The sequence below is a fragment of the Eptatretus burgeri genome, chromosome 17 (genome assembly GCF_056783735.1).
Source record: "Eptatretus burgeri isolate ZD-2024b chromosome 17, Ebu_testis_v1, whole genome shotgun sequence".
In the NCBI taxonomy this organism is placed as follows: Eukaryota; Metazoa; Chordata; class Myxini; order Myxiniformes; family Myxinidae; genus Eptatretus; species Eptatretus burgeri.
Window position 1 is genome coordinate 11421222 of NC_140977.1, and position 20832 is coordinate 11442053.

At 46.2% G+C, this 20832-nt stretch overlaps 2 protein-coding genes across 3 annotated transcripts in view; one reads left to right on the forward strand and one right to left on the reverse strand.

The window, feature by feature from the left end:
• Positions 1-6781, forward strand: part of ZGPAT (zinc finger CCCH-type and G-patch domain containing) — a 32094-nt gene extending 25313 nt beyond the window's left edge. Inside the window, exons 8-9 of one of the 2 annotated variants that reach the window (XR_015052830.1) lie at positions 1448-1642; positions 6176-6781. Coding sequence is in view for 1 of the 2 variants with exons in the window: in XM_085861829.1 (XP_085717955.1) it covers positions 1448-1586 (139 nt within the window). In the remaining variant the exon portion in view is untranslated. Of the gene's footprint in view, positions 1-1447; positions 4149-6175 lie in introns of those variants that run through there. The other variant, XM_085861829.1, reaches the window with a different exon arrangement.
• LOC147009316 (fibrocystin-L-like) overlaps positions 6133-20832 on the reverse strand; it is a 98659-nt gene continuing 83959 nt past the window's right edge. Inside the window, exons 31-34 of the mRNA XM_085861692.1 lie at positions 19345-19479; positions 13967-14120; positions 8320-8508; positions 6133-8079 (exon numbers count right to left, since the gene is read on the reverse strand). Of these exons, the coding sequence (XP_085717818.1) occupies positions 8060-8079; positions 8320-8508; positions 13967-14120; positions 19345-19479 (498 nt within the window). The 3' untranslated portion in view covers positions 6133-8059. The remainder of the gene's footprint in view (positions 8080-8319; positions 8509-13966; positions 14121-19344; positions 19480-20832) is intronic.

Here is a 20832-nt window from a genome sequence, read left to right on the forward strand (position 1 = left end):
GCGCTTGTATGGACTGGATGCTGGGGAGGATGTCTGAGAGATCAAGCTGTGGTGCATCAATTGGGAATGTCAAGATCTCTGACCTTGATTTCGCAGATGAGGCAGTCATCTTTGCGGAGACTCTCAATATCCTTTTGGGGGCCTGAGAGGTGCTGAATGAGGAGTCCGTTCCACTTGGATCACGGTTTTCCTGGGTCAAAACCAAGATCCAGGCTTTCAATGACATCATGGATGCTGCTGTCCTCTCTGTGCCTGTTTGTTGTGGTGAGGTCAACATGTTCTACAAACATCTTGTCTTCATGTTTGTGGTGAGGATGTTGAGGTCACGGACAGATTCACTTTCTTTGGCAGTGATAGTCATGTCTTTGCTGACTGTGAGCCAGAGGTCAATAGACGTCTGGCTCGGGCCTGGGGAGTCATGGATTAACTGGATCATGGGGTGTGGTGCTGCCGGTGCCTGTGCGGGAGGACAAAAGTCCGAGTGTTCAGGTCCTTGGTGCTTCCAGTCTTGCTCTATGTATGTGAGACTTGGACTCTGACCAGGGATCTGAGACGGCGACTTAATTCCTTTGGTACCAGGTCTCTTCGGAGAGTCCTTGGCTATCGCTGGTCGGACTTTGTGTCCATCGAGCGGTTGCTGAGAGAGATTCAAATGAGATTTATTACCTGCAGAGGCCGTGAGCGTCGGATGCGGATGTAGGTTGTATGTACACGTGGCTCGTTTACCTGATTGTGATCCTGCTCACCAGATTCTCTCAGCGAGGGAGCCTCGTGACCACGTTCCTCATGGTTGCAGCAGGTTAATCGGCATCTCAAGGAGATGGGGATGGGCCACGCACCTGCCTGGGGAATGGCCAGACGGAGGCCCCTGGAGTAGCGGCGGAAAGCGGACGCATTGTTCCGGCGCATGCTCCCATACCTGGCCTGACCTGACCCGGTTAGGAATGTGACAACACGACTGTTCTACTTCAGACGGAGTGGGAAAGCGTCTGGCAGACCAAGTTGGCCTCCTTGGAGGTGGGGTTTCCTTGACAGAGAAGGCGGGATAAACGACCCTCAAACTGTTCCAGCATGGGAACGGTTTGACGTGCAAATTAGGCACGAGCATCTGGGAGCAGAGCCCACACATCCACACGTCATGAAAATATGAAAACTTGTTATGAAATCATCGGCCATTAAACAGTTGAGTTGAGCACCTGCGATATTGCTTTGTTGGAACAGGGATACACCGTCACAAGACTGAACGGACCCCTGGTTTCTAGTTCCAGTTTGTCGTTTGTTAAATATTCTCAGCACCTGTTTCAATATTCGATTTCTGCCATTGAGCTATTAAATACTTGTACACCATTTGTTGATCGGGATAGTTTGTGCTTCCTTCCTTCCCCAAATGAACGTTACTCACTTTCATGTCGGTATCAAATTAACGGTGTGTTTTTCCCGTTGGCAGGGATGCGGTTATCACAGCCAAGGTGGAGACTCGATTGGGTGAAACCATGCAGTCGCTCAATGAACTGCGGGCACAGGAGAGAAAGCTGCAGCAGAAAAGGGAACGAGCAGAAACCCATCGCAGCATGACCGAATTCTGACCACCGATTGGACACTTGGAGTTGTTTTACTCGTAGGAACATGCATTTTCAAGGAGGTGATTGAAATGCTTTCTTTCTTGTACATTATACCTGATATGATCTGCCTTTGTAAGGTGCCATTTGTTTGAACTTGTGAATGAAGAGCAAAGATGACTGAAAGCATTATTTGGAGGAAGAGGCCAGTCACAATTGTTTTACCCTCTTCATAAAAGCAAACGAGGCGTTGCTTGGTTGGTTGGTTGTTTGTTTGATTGCGACGCTACTCCTCTCAGCTCCCGAGGTTAATCGTGACAACTTTATAGGATCGCGTGGTTTTTTTTTTTTTTTTGTTAACCACGATGTACCATTGAGGTTTTAAACGGTCGTTTTCTCACAATTCATCACTTATAAACACCTGAGCCCCACCACCTGTCGCATCTGCGAGGGTGAATCCATGTTTACAATCCATTTTATAGAAAGCCCAATTTTTTTTTCGGATTTCAACCCGGATACCTACATATTTGGTGAGATGGGAGCTACAATTGTCAAATAGGGGGAAAAAAAAACCGTGAAGATGTTCCAATAATCGGTAAGATCGGCGAAGGAGTCACGTGACATCTCAAATGCATTAATCGCCAGTTATTCAAAAGCTGAAAATAGTACAAACAACATGTACATCGGTTTAAAGGTAATGTTACTGCCCATCTCTATCGAGCGCAGCCTGTGGCTGCTGGTTGCATCATTGCTTGGGATGCGGCCAAGCCGCTGATGCAGTGTCCCCCTTACTAGTACACTGGTGCTCATTTTGCCGACCTCGGAAGGATGACAGGCTGAGTCAACCTCCTGGTATATTAATTCAGTGGCCCAATGGGGCTTGAACTCAGGACCCTGGGATCCCAAACCACCACCCTAACCACTAAGCCAACACCAGGCTTGTTACTGCCCATGTAAAAACATAACTCTCAAGGGTGAAAAGAGTTTATTGAAAAGAAAAAAAAAGGTTACCACCTTAGCTGTTGTTGTTGTTCGTCTTTCGGCTGCTCCCGTTTGGGGTCGCCACAGCGGATCATCCTTTATCATCCACATGCTGATTTGGCATAGGTTTTATGCCGGATGCCCTTCCTGACGCAACCCTGGTCACCTCTTACGACACAGGGATAAGGATTGGGTTTCGCCATGATTCCGGGCTGCCCTACACCCTCTCATAGCACGGCCCAACACAGAGCTCCCTTCCTCAAGCGATCCTCCAACCCAAGCCTCCGAGTAGCCGGATTACAGGCGCACGCCACTACGCCCGGTTTGGTTACCACCTTCGCTAACTTCTCCAAATATACACCCTGTGAAAATTCCTTTGTGTGAGGAGGGAGGGGAGGATGGGGGATGAGGAAAGAGGAAGGGGAAAGGGTGCAGTGGGAGGAGGAAGGGGTGTGGTGAGTCTCGAGGGAGGGCAAGGGGTGGGTGGGTAGGAGTAGGGGAAGTTGTAGGAAGGACCCGCAACGCCGGATAACTTTTGCTAGTATTATATATATTGTAACAGGCCGGGGGGTCGGCTGCCAACCGACCGCTCTGAACAGAACCGCAAGTCGAGTCGGCCCGACCGATCGCCCGGAATATAGATCGCCGCCCAGATAAGTCCGAGCGACCGGTCCTTGTACAAGAACCGAAATACGCCAATCAGCAGATCACGTGGGGTAGGGTCGATTGCCAATCTTCAATGTACCTAAATACCCATGTGATCCAACTACCGGGGTATTCCACCCTCGACGGAACTCAAACGGAACAAACCGCCGAGGCGAGCTTGTCCGTGCACGATTCCGAGCGGGGTAATCGCCGAGAACCGTCGGTCCAAATGTCCCCCTATTACGGCAAACCAACGGCTTTCTAACTCCCAACACACAAAATGTTCAGTCAATGAGGGAATGGACGCAACGAGCAGGTTTACATTTACACAAGGACATTTATTATAACGAAACACGTATGCAATTAAATAAGCAAAACACGTATGCAATTATACAAGCAACAAAAGCACGACAAAAGAACTACAACCGTCTAATTATGTACAGTCATTTACACTTAACAGCAGTTCCTACTTATTAGACGGGCCCACGGACACACGTACGCACACGCGCGCACACACACGCACACGCACACACACAAGAAATGGTGGCTGAGGCCTTTAATCATGAGCTCCAGCTCGGAGGACAGGTGAGCTGAAACGCAGAACCTATCTCGAACCTCTCCACATCGTGTGGTCTTCAACTTGTCCGGTCCCGGGCTCCAGCAAGAGCGAGCTGGATCCAAATCGCCGTGAGCCGCGTTCCTTCCCGAGCTCCCGCGAATCCTCCCGCGCTTCTCAACACGTGCCGGTGAGATGAGGCGCCGATCCTTCCTGTTGATGCGTTGCTTCCCCAAGGATCCAACTCCAAGAAGAGGCCGATGCGTCGCACCAAGCCGGGAAACAAAATGGAGAATAAAAAGCTCCACGAACCAGGAAGAAGAGGAAGAAGAGGAAGAAGCCTCCACTCGCAGCTCGAGCCAAACAACCAGCTCAAGTTCCTTCCAAAACAAAGCAACAGCCGAAGCTCACTGAGCCAGCTGAAGCAAAAAGCTTCCGAAGGCCTCAAGCCAAGCAAGCCAAGCAGGACACGATGGCCTGCTGAACGACTGCTCTCTCCGAAGCAAAAAAGCTTACTCCTCCCACGGGACTCAACACACGAACTCTGCACACGGGACTCTTCACGAACTCTGCCACGGGACTCCCACCATGAACAAAAAAAGATTCTCCTCTTTATCCTTCCCACCCCCTTCCCCGCACCCGGCGTGACTCATGCCCTTGTGATCCACCCCCCCCCCCCGCTCAACCATGGGTGGGAGGGAGTTGTTGACGTCACGGGATGGCAGGGTTCTTCTTCCTCTTTGCAGAAGAGGGGGAGGGACGTCTCCATTGTTTCGTTCCCTAACTATTAAATCGATCCGCAGTGCATCTAATCGATCTCTGAACATTTAAACAATGGAAGGTGAGCTATCTGGGGAACATGCACTTATCGACATAGCTGACTAAGGGAACCTGTATGTTGTGTGCGATTGAATTCCAAATTCGTAACAATATGTTGCAGCTTATCACACAAATTACTAAAACGATCACGACAATAGCCCTGATCAATCCGATTGTTTTGTGTGGTGGGCCAAGGAGGAAGTTTTTGGCCCAAGTGTTTCACAAACCGTGCTGAGAATCAAAGCCGGACTCGATTGCTCAGAGGTTGGTAAGGTGAGGTATGGGAGCATGGGCCGGAGCAGTGCGTCTGGCCATCCCCCAGGCAGATGCCTGGCCCATCCCCATCTCCTTGAGATGCCGATCAATCTGCTGCAACCACGAAGCATGTGATCGGCCCATTGGCCTCCTCCACTCACGAGGCTACCTCACTGAGAGAATCTGGTGAGGAGCAGGATCAGCGTCAGGAAAACGAGCCGCATGTCCATACAGCCGCAGCTGACGCTCACCTGCATCGTCCCGTCAGGCTTGTCTTTATATTACATTTCTGCAGTCGAGTTAGCATCGAGGCTCAGTATCGGCCTGACTTGCTTTTGCAATCAGAAATATCAATTCCAATGTCTGTAAACTTCCTGCCATAAAATAAACACATTTTGGACAAGGCAAAATGGAGGAAGAGCAATGTGCTGTTTTCTCGTTTTTCCAAAGAGTATGTTCGTTCAAATATTCATCTCCACCACCAAAGGTGGACCGAGGTGATGTTTTCACCCCTGTTTGTCTGTGAAGAGGATATCTCAAAAAGTTATGGATGGATTTGGACGAAACTTCATGGACAGGGTGGGTGTGTGAGAAGGACCAATTGCTTAGATTTTAGTGAAGATCTGAATCCAGATCCAGCTTACCATTGAGTTACCGAACGTAAACTGTTTAGCCTGGCACGGGTATGTGCTCTACCGAGTGCCGTTCTAGTTGTTGCATCCGACTTGCCACAAAAGAAGAAAGGAGGATGCTTGTGGCTTTTGCTGGGTAATGACCTTTAATCCGCCAGGTTAATCAATTTGTTTACCTGAACGTATTTAAAAAGACACCTGCTGTACTGAGTGGCCTCTTGGAAAAGACCATTCTGCATCCTACCGATAAAAGTTTTGGTTTGCACTCTTTGGCCTTGCCAGAACAAGTGCACCAACACCCAATTGCAAGATGTGCATGGGGGCTTGTACCCTACGGAAGAAGGGTATTGGAGTTCACCACTGCTTTAACGGCCCCAGTTAATCCCATCCAAGTCTTTCACAAATCAGCCATGGTGCAGGCGATAACGTTCTCTGACGACCAAGTGCCGACAGACGGTACGCGCAGGACGGCACACACCTTGGTGTTTCATCCTGCCTGTGAAACAGCGGGATGACCGTTTATAATTGGGTCAGGATTCCATCCTCGGCAAGACAGCAAAAAGGCAGAAGCACATCCTTCCAAGGTAGTACCAATTCATCCAAACATAAAAGCCCTCGGCATGTCTTGGACTATTCCTGAGTGTCTCATTTGTAGATCCTTTTGAATACTCAATATAATCAGCCGTATGTACACCCGATATACTTTTATTGTTTTGTATCCTGCACAGGTATCTCCACAGTAAATTGAACCAAGGTGGAGCATCACGGTCTGTCTTTGGGAACTTAAAGTCGGACACGTACCCTCTGGCCATCGATGTCTCGTCTTGTCTTCATTAGCAGGTTCGAGCCGTTCGGGGCAGGCCTGGGTCTTGATGACTGCCCATTTAGCAACTTTATTTTGGCCCATCATGTCTGTGCTTTATCCAGTTTATTCATCCTCTGATGCTAACCCAGTCTTTTTCATTGCCTTACCATGAAATTTCAAACCTTGGCGTTTCTTGGACAATTTTGAATAACATCTCGTCACATATCTGCACGCACCGACTGTGTCTACGCATGCACTTTGTGAATATACGAATGAGATTGGATGTTATTCGGACATTAGACGGATTGTCTTATCCTTGTTTATTTATTTTGTGGACGGAGTGGATTTTTTTTTTGTATGCAGCCTATGGCTGCCAGGTTGCATCATTTTTTGGTGGTGCGGCTGTGCCGCTGATGCAATGCCTATTAACAATAAGCTGGTACTCATTTTGCCGACTTCGGAAGGATGACAGGCTGAGTCAACCCACCTGGTGTTAATTCAACGGTTGACAGAGGCTTTAACTCTAAAACCTATGATCATAAGCCAGCCACCTTAACCGTTAAGCCAACACCAGGCCTGGAGTGGATTATGAACGGCGAATACGCGGAATACAAAATGGAGGACAGAAGTGGAGTAAGATAGACTCGAGTTACGTGATGAAGGTCGTTTGTTAGTTGCGTTACTTCTGGTGACATGGGGGCCTGATGCCACGAAAGCTCGACCTGGGCCAGATTTTCATGATCGAGCCAAGTTCGAGTCGCAGATTACGGTCAAGGGACACTCAACTAGGCCCGGCGTGTACGAGTCAAACCTGCTAATGGAGACGAGGGCACAAGTGAAGTGGAAAATCTAAGGAATACACAACCCCCAAAAAACAAGCGGTTTCAAAGGTTCATAAACCTCATTTTTATGGATTTTGATCATCCTATATAATTACGCGTCGATTCGACCTGCCGACCATCCACCATCATCATGATCATACAATATAATACAACATTGCAATGGTGAGGGGAAAATGTGGAACAAGAAATAAATATCCACCAGAAGCATGCATAAAGTATGTACGTATGATGTGCACAAACATTTGTATAATTCGACCTGAAATTGGAGCAAATATCATGTTTCATTAGAAAGATCTCATTCGCTTTGGTGCAACTGTGGGGTTTTAGCGATACCGCTTTAGCGGACTCCCTTTAAAGTGAATGCTTTCGACAAATTTTTGAGACGACAATTGCACTTAAAAGAAATTAAAAAAAAAAAAAATTTGCTCATTCATTCACTTAAACGCTTTTATTTATTTATTTTTCTCAAAATTCATCCGAACGAGTATTCGTTTTAAAGGGAGTCACTTGCACTGCCCGACGACGGGTGAACCCGGAGGGTCGAACATCATTCGTGAGATTCGACTTTCGACCGATAATGACTTGAAGTTTAATCTCCGAATCAAATTGCTCCGTTTTATTTATACTTGTGGAGCTGTGAATGAAACGGGTGATTTTACTCGACGAAAGATCACTTTTTGCTTTCACAACCTTCAGTGCCAGATGTTGGGTTTTATATTACAATAGTAGACTGCTTGATTGTACTCTGAGCGGTTGTGGGACGTGTTGCGTGGTCAGGCTTGAATGTAGCGGCGACTGAAGCGAGTGAAGTTTTAGTGACCGGGTGAGTTAACGCATGGCGAGATGAGACTCGCGCCACCGCAAGGAGATGGCGGAAAGGAGTTGAATGTCTCTTGTTCCAGATTGCCTCGTTTGAGACTGTGAGGGTGTATCCAGGCTGGCCTTGCCGTGTTCGGCCCCAGTTGCTAAACTTCTTGCCTCGACTCTGTGAAAGGAGGAGTTTGTTAAAATTGATAAGACCCAAGAGTCTTATCGAAAAACAAAACCAAAAAAAAAACACATTTTACAAGAACAGGGTGCAAGAGAAGTTTGTTGGCAGGGATAAAAGTGGGGATGGGGCAGAGCAAATTTAAAAAACAAAGAAGAAGAGGATTCTCGAGCGATGATCGTAGATGGAAGAAGTAATGGCTGTCAATAATAATGGGCTTGTTTAGAGTGTGAATACGTTTTCGACGGTGGCAAATGCCGATAGTGCCGACGGTGGCGAAGGCGAGAGCTCCGGCAACCCCTTCCATAACGTAGATGGCGATGTTGCGTGCGAAGGAACCACGGTCTTCTTCAACGACAAATGGCTTGCTCAGAGTGAAGAACTGTTGGTTGTTCATAACGATGAACTCCAGTGAGTACCCACTTCCTGAAAAAAAACAAAAAACATGCAATATCAACTTGTCAAGCTCTTCCTTGCTTGCCTCTATGTGACAAAAGCTGCTCGCGTATACATCGTCTAATGTGATAAACCCCATCACGAGTCTGAGGCAGGGAGTTGCCTCGATTAGAACGCCGTCCTTCAGACTAAATGCAACCTGACTATCGTCCATTTGTGGATGCCAATGATGCCTTGTGAAAACGGTGGGCCACTGTGTGCCGCATCCTTGGAAAAATTGTTACTTCCTACATTAATCGATGGACATTTCAAAATGATGCAACTAGCGGCGAGAGGAGTTGCACGTGCCTGAATGAATTTGCCATTCTTCACTCACCTCTACTATGGACCTGCTCACCGTCGGTGTAAAGTTATACAATATGGGCTCATAAGAAAAAGATGGTGGAGCTGATGTCATGTAAGCTGGACAAACCACTCCGAGGAGGTCCACAGATTGACCCAAAAATTAAGTTTCTTGCCAAAGGAATATACAAGTCGTCCGACAGAATGACGCAAATATGGAAGCAGTGTAGTCTGGGTTTGGTGCGCTGGCACGACAATAAACGGGCAGGATGCTGCATCACAAAGTGCGCCGTCCGTCAGACAGACGTTCAGCCGGACAGCCTGTCTGTTCGCATTCGCTGGTGGATGTTAAAGATCCCATGATATTGTTACGTTTGAGGGGGGGGGTATGCATTCAAAGGGTAATTAGGATGTTTAATTAAGTATGCCATGCTGTTCGAGTTTACCAGGATCTCGATGTAATAAGTAGCAATTCAGTGGTGATAAGTTGTCTAGTAAATGTTCATTTCTTCAAGGGGGGAAATGATAATTGTCACGTAATTAGATAGGGACACGGGATAGGGTAAGTGTGTCTGCGTAAACCCCTTTTGGTATTCTCTGAAGACTGGCCGTGACGTCACAGGACAGTGCAGCGGATGGCTCCGCCCCGTGATCACGATTGGCAGAAGGCGACGGCGGTGGGCCAATAAACGGCTCGATTGGAAGTGACGAGGACAGGAGGATAAAAAGGTTCTGTTGGGGGTCGAAAAGGAAGAGGAAGAAGATCGGGACAAAACGATCGTGTTTTTTTGGTGTGGAGGCTGTTGCGCGGAGAGCGTCCTTGTTGTTGTGCTGATTCGATCCTGTTCTTCATCGTGTCTTGGAGCCTTGCTGAGCCTCGTGCCTCACCTTGGTTGGCTCTGGGGTTCTGCTGACTCGGAGTACGGGGTCGAACGGCGGGCGGACCTGCCTCCCTCTCCTGCTCGCAACTTGGCGCCAGAACTGGTTCCCTGGCGGCTGTGAGCGGACTTGGGCCAAGACCAGGAGGTCGACAGCACCACGGTTTCTCCTGCCCCCCTGACGAGAGCAAGGCCAGCTCGTCCGACGCCGATCCAGGGACAGTTGCGTCCACACCACGGTCCAGCCTGACCACCAGAAATAGCTACGTTTTGTGTGTGTGTGTGTGTGTGTGTGTGTGTGTGTGTGTGTGTGTGTGTGTGTGTGTGTGTGTGTGTGTGTGTGTGTGTGTGTGTGTGTGTGTGTGTGTGTGTGTGTGTGTGCTTGGTGCCTTAGAGGGTTTGAGATCTGTATATTCATTGGAATTGTCTGTGTTTTTCCCCACGCCCGATCCCACACCATCCCGTCGAATCGCCCCGGATCCCTTTTCTTGGCGAGTCTTGTTATTTCTGGTTAATAGTAAAAACAAATAAACATCATCAACTCAGTGAAAAGTGACTCGTGCCACCTTCCTCGTCCCGTTTGCGGTAGAGCGATTAGAACCGCCATGTTTGGGTTATAAATAAATAAACCGCCTCCATCGTTTCGGCTCATTCTACGTTGGCGGGACTGTTCAAGTCCCGTGGACGTCACAATATCTTATGTGAAGAGCCTGTGAGTTTTTGCTCAACTTACAGGGGGAACGAAGCCCACAGCAAATGATGCTACCTGCGGTGCTTCATGCAAAAGAAGAACAAGAAGTGTTATGACCCACACTCTCACCAAATTACAAAAAGTTCCTGCCTTGACTACCGCTGACAAGGTAAAGGGAAATCAACAAGGTAATCCTTGCCACGGGGCTCTGCTGTCAGCAGTGCATCTGTCATGGGGCAGAGCACCATGGACGTATGGACTGCGATGGATCAGTAGATAATTTGGAGAACTACCAAATAGTCAGGTTGCTTGTGTAATTTCGTTGGAATTTTTTGGAGAGTAGCAATCCTATAGATTTTTGAGAAGTTTAAAATTTATTTAAATAAAAAAAATGATGTTTCACATTTTTTCAACTTTTGGAAAGGTCGTTTTGGGGGTGAAAAACGCTTGGATGCTTGGATGGAAGACGATGTGTATGGATCTGCAACCACAAGACAGATTCTGAAATGCACCCATTACAAACGCTCACTTCAAACTCACATATACTCGTATGTGGCACTCTCTGAAATGGCAATAGAAGAATTCTTCAAGGACAATCCGATTCTCAAGGAAGTCTGCGTTGTTGCAACGGATACAGTTCAAACTGCTTGTGGAGAACATGACAAAGCACTGAAAGCTGAATCAGTGCAGCAAGCCAGCAACTGTCTGCGCCAAGTCATCATCAATGAGAACTTGTTTGAGAGACTTCAGGAATGGGAGGCCAGCCGCTCAAAGAATGCCATGATGAACTATCTCCACAGAGTAGAGGCAATTCTGCATTTTGTTGCAGCATCTCGGAATGCCGACTTAAACCTTCATCTTCAAGCCGGTGAAGAACTCAGCAAGATATTTTTTTCCATGGACAGAATCAAGTACAAGCGGCTCTGGCCAAGGTACATATCTGACATGTATGCGCTTAAGACCAGCCATGCAGAGACCTGGAGGGAGCTCGAAGCAGGCAATATTTCGGTCACCAAGAATACTATCCCATTTGGATCGATCGGAGCAGACCACGCTGTTGAACATCTGAACAGGTTGCTGAAGGTTCACTCTGGTCTGATTGGCATATCAAATAATGCAAATGCCAGACAGCGATTTTTCTTGGCGGCACCTGAACTGTCACGCCTGTCTTGCGAGTTTAAGGGACAGTTTGGTCTGAAGGAAAGTGAGATCACTGAGCACCATGGCCTGTCTCCAAGTGTCGTCAAGCGTGAACACAATGCAATTTACCGAATCAAGGCTGCCATACTTGGTCATGAAAATCCATTTGAAGTTGAGGGTAACCAGCTCTTCAATGTGGTCACCCACGCTTATGTGCCAGAAGAATTTGTACCATAGATACTGAACATTGATGAAACGGGACAGAATCTCTATGAAGATTTTGTTGCTAAACGGATCAATGGTGATGTCAGCATATGGGCGCCAGTGAAGAAGGAGAAGAAGAGAATGTGCATGTCTGGCAATACAACACTAGCAATCAAGATCAGGGACAAGACTGTAGATCTAAAGGAAACCAAGGATTTGTATGGTAGACTGATGGTACTCTCCAGATCCAGCCGGGACGTCGACCAGAAGGATGCAATTGGCAAGTTTGAATTCACTGTGACACCGAGGGCCCTGTTTGCACGAAACGGTAGCTTACTGTCATGCACTGACAAGTCGAAGCTAATCAACAACTTGGAGAAGTTTGCCAACAAGGAACCGTCTTTACCAGAAGATGAGCTTGATGCCACACACATGGAACCAGCACCCGCTGATGCTGTAATTGATGGCAGTACTAGCACGAAGGTCGCAGTCGTGGATGGAATGGTAGATGTCCAGAAAATGACCAAGAAACCAGCAGTGATCGTGACATTGAAGGACCTCGGTGAATGTTTCAATGATAGGGTGATGAGTCTGACCAGAGGCTTCGACCATGTAATTCTTGTTTTTGATACATACAAGCAAGATTCCCTCAAGAGCACAACCAGAGACAAACGACATCAAGGAAAGGCACCAGCCCAATATCAGGTCAAGCATTATACCAGTATCAAACACATCACGATGAGTCGATTTCTGTCCCATGATCAAACCAAGGCTGATCTGACGGAGTACTTGGCAGAGAAAACTCTAGAATACAACCGCGATTCAACAAAGGTGGTAGTCGTTTCGGCATCTGGGCGGACGTTGAGCAACAGGGGTCTCAAATTTGAGGCCGATACGTTGATGATCCAGCAAGCAATAGCTGCATCACAGCAACACACGAGAGATATTGAGCTGACGATATTATCACCTGATACGGATGTTCTGGTTCTTGCCAAAGCAAACTACCATCTCCTGCCAAGACACACATCTATCTCAATGGCATCGAGCATTGTCAAAATCGAGCCCGAGGTGAGGAGAGAGCCCAGGCATTGCCAGCCTTCCACGCATTCACAGGTGCCGATAATACTGGGCGGTTCGCTCGACATGGTAAGGCAAAGTGGTTCCAGTGCTACTTGAAGGCCGATGATGACATGGTAGATGCCTTTGCTATGCTCTGAAGGATGCTGAACTGTCAGAGGACCTATACACAACTTTAGCAAGATTTGTCTGTTCAGGTTATTGTCCAAGTGGCGTCAATATTTCCAGCATCCCTGAACTTCGGTGGCATCTCTTCTGTAAGAGCATGGCTGAGAATGACAAGTTACCACCAACTGTCGGTGCTCTGAAGCAGCATATCATGTGGGTACATATCCATTTGGGGTCAGGCAGCATTTTCTCAGCAAACATTTCTTGGTCCATTAAAGAATGGCTTTCACAAGGACACGAGTGGTCAACTCAAACCGACAACAACAGACATTCTCCCTGCACCAAAAACAATTATCGAGATGATAAGGTGCCAGTGAAAGACAGAATGTTCATCACAGAGATGTTCCTGCAGGGCCAAGAACTTAACATGCACCGATCTTTGCATGGTGCAGCACTTCGTGTGAGAATGACGAGGACTCAAACATTGAACGGCATGACCACGATGGTGATGATGACGATGGCAATGATGGAGTGACATTAGAGACAGTGATGCCAATTGGCTACAAACTCGTATTTGACATTAAGTACATTTCACTGATCACCATATTCATGCGTTACTTGTTTCAAGATTTGAAAGCAATACATTAAATAAACGGTAATTTGACAAAATGATAGCAGTTTCCATGGCAACCATTGCTCAAAATACAGATATATGTATTCTATATTAAGAACTGTCCTCTAGTTAACAATTACGCATCATCAGTTGCTTGCTTGCGATTAATTTTGAATTTTCAGAGCTGAAATTTAAAAAAAAAACGGGTTTTTACCCCAAAACGACCTATTTGACCACATTTTATGCATTGAAAAAATGTGAAACATGGATTTTCTGTTTTGCTATTGTTTAAGCTTTCCAAAAATGTTGGGGTTAGCTACTCTCCAAAAAATTCCAACGAACGTCAAATTATGGACACAAGGAACCTGACTAAAAAGGGGTTATCCAAAAGTAACCATCAAACAAAGCACCCGTTCACGGCTCGACAGATCTCACCAGCAGTTGTAATGAGGATGTTGGTGAAGTTCGCCCAACAACTCTTGAACGGAACCTTGACGGTTCCTCGGAGCAGCGCTACCGGCTTTCCCTTGGCGTTTTTGAGCACAGCTGTCACTTTCCACTCACCCCTGCTGGCATCCACGCATTTACCCTGAAAAGCCCCAAGAAATGCTTTAAAACCCTGCTCATCTCAACTTGAACTCTCACTTTATTATTTAGCACTGGAATATTGTCACATCATCAGTGGCATTATTATAGTTTACAATGGACTCGGTATTATCACCATTGCCACTTCTTTGAAAATAATAACGAAATAATAATCGTGTGACAATAACACAACTCATTAGAACTCGGTAGAGTACTCAGTAAAGTGCATACCTCCGCCAGGCTGAAAAGTTTACGTGTTGTATCCCACCGATGGGCCGGATCTGGATCCAAACCCTAGCCAGAATCGAATCGGCTTGTTCTTCTCACCTACCCAACTCATCACTATGTTTTGTCACAATCCGTCCACAACTTTTTTTTAGATATTGTGGTGTCAATTGTTTTGGTCAGAATCACTTAAGAATTTTGAAAATCAATATTCTCGGGTCCTGATCCGGATATTCACCCAAATCTAATCAATTTGTCCTTGCCACACACCCAACCTGTCCACCAAATTTCCTCCGAATCCGTCCACAACCTTTTGAGATATCGTGCTCACAGACAGACAGATGGGGGTGAAAACAACCTCAGTTCACCTCCGGCACCGAAGGTGGACTGGTGGAGGAGTTGGCACATAAATCACATGGAGGACAAAGGCATCATTAGACTTCAGTATACTTTTCACAAATTGTAAGGACACCAGTAGACAAAGGAAAAGTTAAGTATGTGTGGTATACGGGATCATGAACTCCCCGCATTAACAGCCAGGTATTTAGATGGGAATGCAATCACAAAATCTCAAACAAGCCGGAAGGCGACAAGGGATCCGCTAGGATCGAAGCGCTGAATACGATGCTTTTCATTCTGACCGATCCACCGACGAAGATTCATTGCCAACACGTATTGGTTCACATACAATTGTTCCTCTGCCTGGCAAGATTTTTCCTATTGCGTATCTTGCCAACAGGCACTCCTCATAAAAAAATGACGGTAAATAGACACCCGATTTTTGAAGGACTACCATTTGAAAAATAAAACCTAAATCAAAAATCGGCTCGAGTAAAATTTTCTAAATATCTCGAAGTGTTCAATTCCAAAGTCTCGTTTCTCCACATTCAAAACTGTAGGACAAGTATTGAAAATAGTGAACGCAGTTTTTCAGCCACTGCATAGCAACTGGTGGTTGCTTAGCAACGAAACTCAAACGCGCACATTCCCAGCTCATATGGCACCTGTTCGCCAAGTTTCATCGAAATCGGTTTGCTGGTTTGTGCTGTGGAGCCTCACGTTGCAGGCAGACACACACACACACACACACACACACACACACACACACACACACACACACACACACACACACACACACACACACACACACACACACACACACACGGAAAACCTGACAATAAGGGATATCTAGCGAATCCCAATAATCTATTGTTGCGGTGGTGGGTACCGAGACACCAGCTTGTCACTCAGGCGGATTAATCCCCAGTTGTCCTCTGTAGAGCCGGACCTGGGGCCACCGCTTACAATTAACGTTGTGGTACGGTGGGTTGTTTTAGAACCACGAACACCACCCAGTTAACCATGAGTTCCAGTGTCCGCCGTCTAATTATTCCATTTAACTAGAGGTCACGTGGTTACCTGAGTGGGGAGCGTGCCCTCGACAAAGCACCAATGTTATCTCGATTAGATTTTAATGAGGACGGCCGAGCGTTTTAACCGCTGGTGCGTGCCAACGATTTTTGGTCAAATTTGTGGTAATTACCTCCCAGTCTATGTCAGTTCGGACAATGCTAGACCAATGGAAGGAAAGGACAAACACGGACAGGTTGGAAATCGACAAATAATTTATTAATAATAAAATAAACCAACATATCTTGCCAAAAGGTGACCACGTGTGACTTCTTTAAGGTCACACTGAGGTGAACAGAGCTGCTATCCACCAGGAGCGACTCCTTGAGGAATATCTGCCTACGAGAGATTCCGATGAGAATCGTTCTACAGAGTAACCATGAAAAATATGCTTTTGCCTCATAACGTCACCAAATGATGTCATAATGTCTCATGCTTGACATATCTAGAAAGTACTCATCGAGGTGTTCAATTTGAGGTACTACACGATATGGTTCCTAAAACTTGAAAATTTGACCTTGGGGTCAAATATGTTTTACCTCAGGCGCTAACTATGAAGGTCAAGGCCAATTGCCACCAAAAATTAATCAGCTGAGCGCCAGACCATGATTTATATTCCCATGAAGTTTGAAGGCGATCCGATCAAAATTACTCAAAAAATAAGGGTTTCGACGACTCCCCTGATTTGCGACAAAGTGACCTTGACCTTTGACCTTTGACCTTGACCTTCAAAATTTTATGCGCTGAAAGGGACCTCTATAGGCCTCTGATATGCGAAGTTACAAAAATTTCCAATGATAACTGTGCTCTGCAGAGTGATTTATACGTGATTACAGACAAAAAAATAAAAAACATATGAAGGTCAAGGCCAATTGCCACCAAAAATCAATCAGCTGAGCGCCAGACCATGAACTATATTCCCATGAAGTTTGAAGACGATCCGATCAAAATTACTCAAAAAATAAGGGTTTCGACGACTCCCCTGATTTGCGACAAAGTGACCTTGACCTTCAAAATTTTGTGCACTGAAAGGGACCTCTATAGGCCTCTGAGATGCGAAGTTACAAAAATTTCCGATGATAACTGTGCTCTGCAGAGTGATTTATACGCGATTACAAAAAAACAAAAAAAAAAACATACAAGCTGACTAACATGTCTTGCAAAAACTTCGTTTTGGCAAGATAATAAATAAATAAAAATAACTTTATTTGCTGAGGGAATTAAAGAATGAATTTCAAAGCAAAATCAATCAAAATGCCAGGAAAGAGACAAAGAGCAGATGCTTATCGGGGGTTCGACTTACAGCGAAACACAGACAAGGGTACCCAGCAGATCATTCAGGGAGAGGGAAGGGGAAAGAATCGTCTCGCTCACCAGAAGCGAAAACGACCTGAAATGCGTGCGTGTGTGTCACGTCCGTCGCCAGCACCCAGCTTTGCAGTGCGCCCTCTCGCGAACAGCCTTGAACGCCACTCGACGTCTGAAGGGCACCGAGATCGTCCGTCGCGGGTTTAGACCCTGGTGTTGTTGGTGACCGACCCGTGCCTCACTTGTTGGCGGCGCTACTCACACCCACACGCGCACCACATGCTCGCTTGCCGAAGCACTGGGAAGGACGAATTGTCTCGTTGGCGCTGGCCAGACACCCGCTTCTTGCTCGCTTCTCTCGCCCTTTTCTTTTTCTCCTCACGTTTTTCTCTTCACACTTTTTCTCTCCTATTTTCTCTCCTCTGAACGTACCTCTCGCTCATTTTTATATCTCCGCGGGGTGCCGCCCACACCAAGTTCACCCCGCCCCACTGGCGCGCGGTTACCATTACGACCTGTGCGCTCCCAAAAAAGGCGGGCGTCGGAGCTCACGAAAGATTGCCGCTGAGGAAGAATGGGGGGGGGGGGGCGGGCTTCAGAGCTCGTGAAAGAAATGTGTGTGAACGTGTCCGTCTTAAAGAAAAAAAAGTTTCCCATAAGAGAAAGGGGATCTATCCTTTACCCTTCTCAACGCATCACGTTTAACAACCTATTAGACATGGGGATGGGTCTAATCTGAACATGCATTTAAGGAAATAACTGTCTGAGGACCTGGATGTGTGGATGCATTCATCAGACCGGATTCTGAAATCCATAACACTATAATAATAATAAATGTCTGTGCCTGTGTCAGCATGTCAGTATGTCTCATCCATAACTCAAAACATGAAACCGAGCGGCTCCAAACTTTACATACATACTAAGGGAACTCCAAGGTAGTGCGTGAATGAAAATTGGGTGTTTGGGTTCATTTAAACACCCCTTTTGAAGATAATTAACGGCCTTATCTAATTATCCTTCATTAAGTCGTCCTCCTCGATCAGCCCATGAGTTAGCCCTCTGTTGGCTTGCTGGGGTCTTAATTCGCCATTTTTTTTGGCCTACTCAACAATGCCTTGACTTGGACAAGGTCACAATGGTTTTGCTCATTAAAATTACGATAAAAAACACTCATGAAATGTTTCTTACACTTTTCTCACTCACATCGTTGAATGCCTGATCATCATATCTATGAATCGCGAGATACATCGCAATGCTTATAAATGCCCAGAGACGCCAATGTTCATGACTCTCTTAACCTGAGCTGAATTTCAAATTTTAAACTGCAGAATTGATCTCAACAGCGGTTCCCACTGTTAAAAAGTGTTCATTTGTCCAATTCGGACATTGTTTGACATTCTGAGCATCTCTGGACGATGTTTAGTATGACCCAGCCAGCCGTTCCTGATCAACCATTTCATGAGCGTGCTTGCTTGAGTGCTTATAGTGGTGGGTGGATCGATTCCAAAGAACTCCATTCCAACCATGGAATGAAAAGGAATCAATAATCGACTCTCCTCTCTCCTCTCTCCTCTCTCCCTCTCTCATTTCATTCTCACTGGGCTGGACTACACAGTTAGATGGCCCGCACACACAATAAACATGTGAAATTAAAATTGTTTGTCATTAAAAGGTTACGTTTTTTTCATGTGCCTTATTTTGTCACGTGAAATCATCCAAGCATTGAAGAGAGGTCGGTCGGACGTGGAAAGGAATGGCAGACATACAGGAACGTGTGTACTTTTAAAAATGGCTAAAACATAAACTACAGTTCATAACTGGTCACAATCGGCTGAAGCACGAATGACAGTTTACGACCGGTCACAACAAGCTGAAACATGAACGACAGTTCACAACCAGTTACAACCGGCTGAAACATGAATGACAGTTCACGACCGGTAATAACTAGTTGAAGCATGAATGACAGTTTACGACCGGTCACAACTAGCTGAAACATGAATGACAGTTCACAACCGGTCACAACTAGCTGAAACATGAATGTCAGTTCACGACCGGTCACAACTAGCTGAAACATGAATGTCAGTTCACGACCGGTCACAACCGGCTGAAACATGAACGACAGTTCACACGCAAATGACAGGATGACAATTCACAACCGGTCAGGATTCAAACCCAGGCGAGACAGCTCAGAGGTGAGGGTGCATTCCTGCAGGCTCCCTTGTCAGCCACATAATAATACATAATAAAACATGATAATTATTTGATTACTACTTTCTGCAACTCACATTTGCATCAGTGGCTATGATGAACGTTTTGAATGCTTTGCCGGCAGTGACCTGGCCAGGAAAGGTGACTATCTTTAGGGAATGAATACCACCAAGGAATGGTGAATCAATCATAACCACTTCTTGTATCGTCATCTGCAGAACAAAGAGGGAGGTAACATGTGATTTGGAATTAGAAAATTGGAATAATTTTTCTTTTTGCATCAATTCTATGGTGACACCAAAGTAATGTTTTGAGTCCTTTTGGCTACCAAGTGCCTCAAAGCTTTACAGGAATCGCCGTCAGTCTTGAAATCTATTCTTTATAGAACATTATTAAGTTGCTGTCTTTGGCCTTTAGTGTTTGGGTTAATATTAGTCCCAATAGGTTTTGATTTTTTTCCAACTCCTCTGATATAAAAAGGCACTTGTCGATTGGTAAACAACAACTTCTTGTGTGACTGTGTGTTCTGGCCTTTAATGGAAAGTGCAATTGTTTGCCCTGACGAGCCTTGCATGAGTAATACATGTCCAAGACTGAAACCTTTCAAAATACTGGCTTGAACACGGCTCATAGAGGTTGTTGTGGTTAATTTTATGGACATCGCTCTCTGATTTGATGACTTTCAAACACTATGGTTGTAGCCTTGTCAGTCAGAGACGTTCTCGAATTGAAGGGTCAAAACCTCGATGATGGATGGTTCCCAGCTGAACTGAATGAATTCTTCAGATCTCTCGAGATTCGATGGTTTATCTTGGAGAATTATCATCCGTTATGCTAAATCTCTCTCTGACTCCTCTTCCTCCTCCAGCTCTCCCCCCACCAACTCCTCCTCTTCCCACTTCCTCTTCCTTCCCCTCCGCCACCCCGTCCTCCACCACATACTTCCCTCCTCCTACTCCCAACTGCCACTGCCACCACAACCGCCTCCGACTTTCTCTTCCAGACATGGTCCTCTTCCTGTTGCCTCCCTCAAAACTGATTGTTGAAGTTTGCCTGTTGATTTGCCAGACTCACAGCCTCGTGAGTGACTGAGAACAGCTGACTCTGCTCGTGAGAAGGTCGAAAGTCTCAACTCTGTGTTTTCTTCCAAATCTCACGAGCCAAAACTTTTACTCCTCCCTCTCCTTATCTTATACAATCACACTCAAGCGCTCCTGGATACTGTGACTTTCTTGTCTGAGAAGGTGCGGAAGTTTCTGCAACCCGAGACTACGACCTTGTGATGGGTTCAGATGGGTTTAGATGGCATCAGCGCCCGTGGTCTGAAAACCTGTTCTGCCACTCTTCCACTCTTGTTCAACCGATAATTTGTCCTCGGTTACCTTCTGTCCACTTGGAAGTTGGTGGACATCTCTGCATTGACCAAAAGGGACAAAAAAAAAACAAATATTCTTATCTACAAGCTTAATTTCACTGACAAGCAAAGCTGTGAAACCCATCATCACAGTTGACATCAAATCCTTTTCTCGTTACAGCCTGATCTCAGACCATCAGTTTGGTTTCCA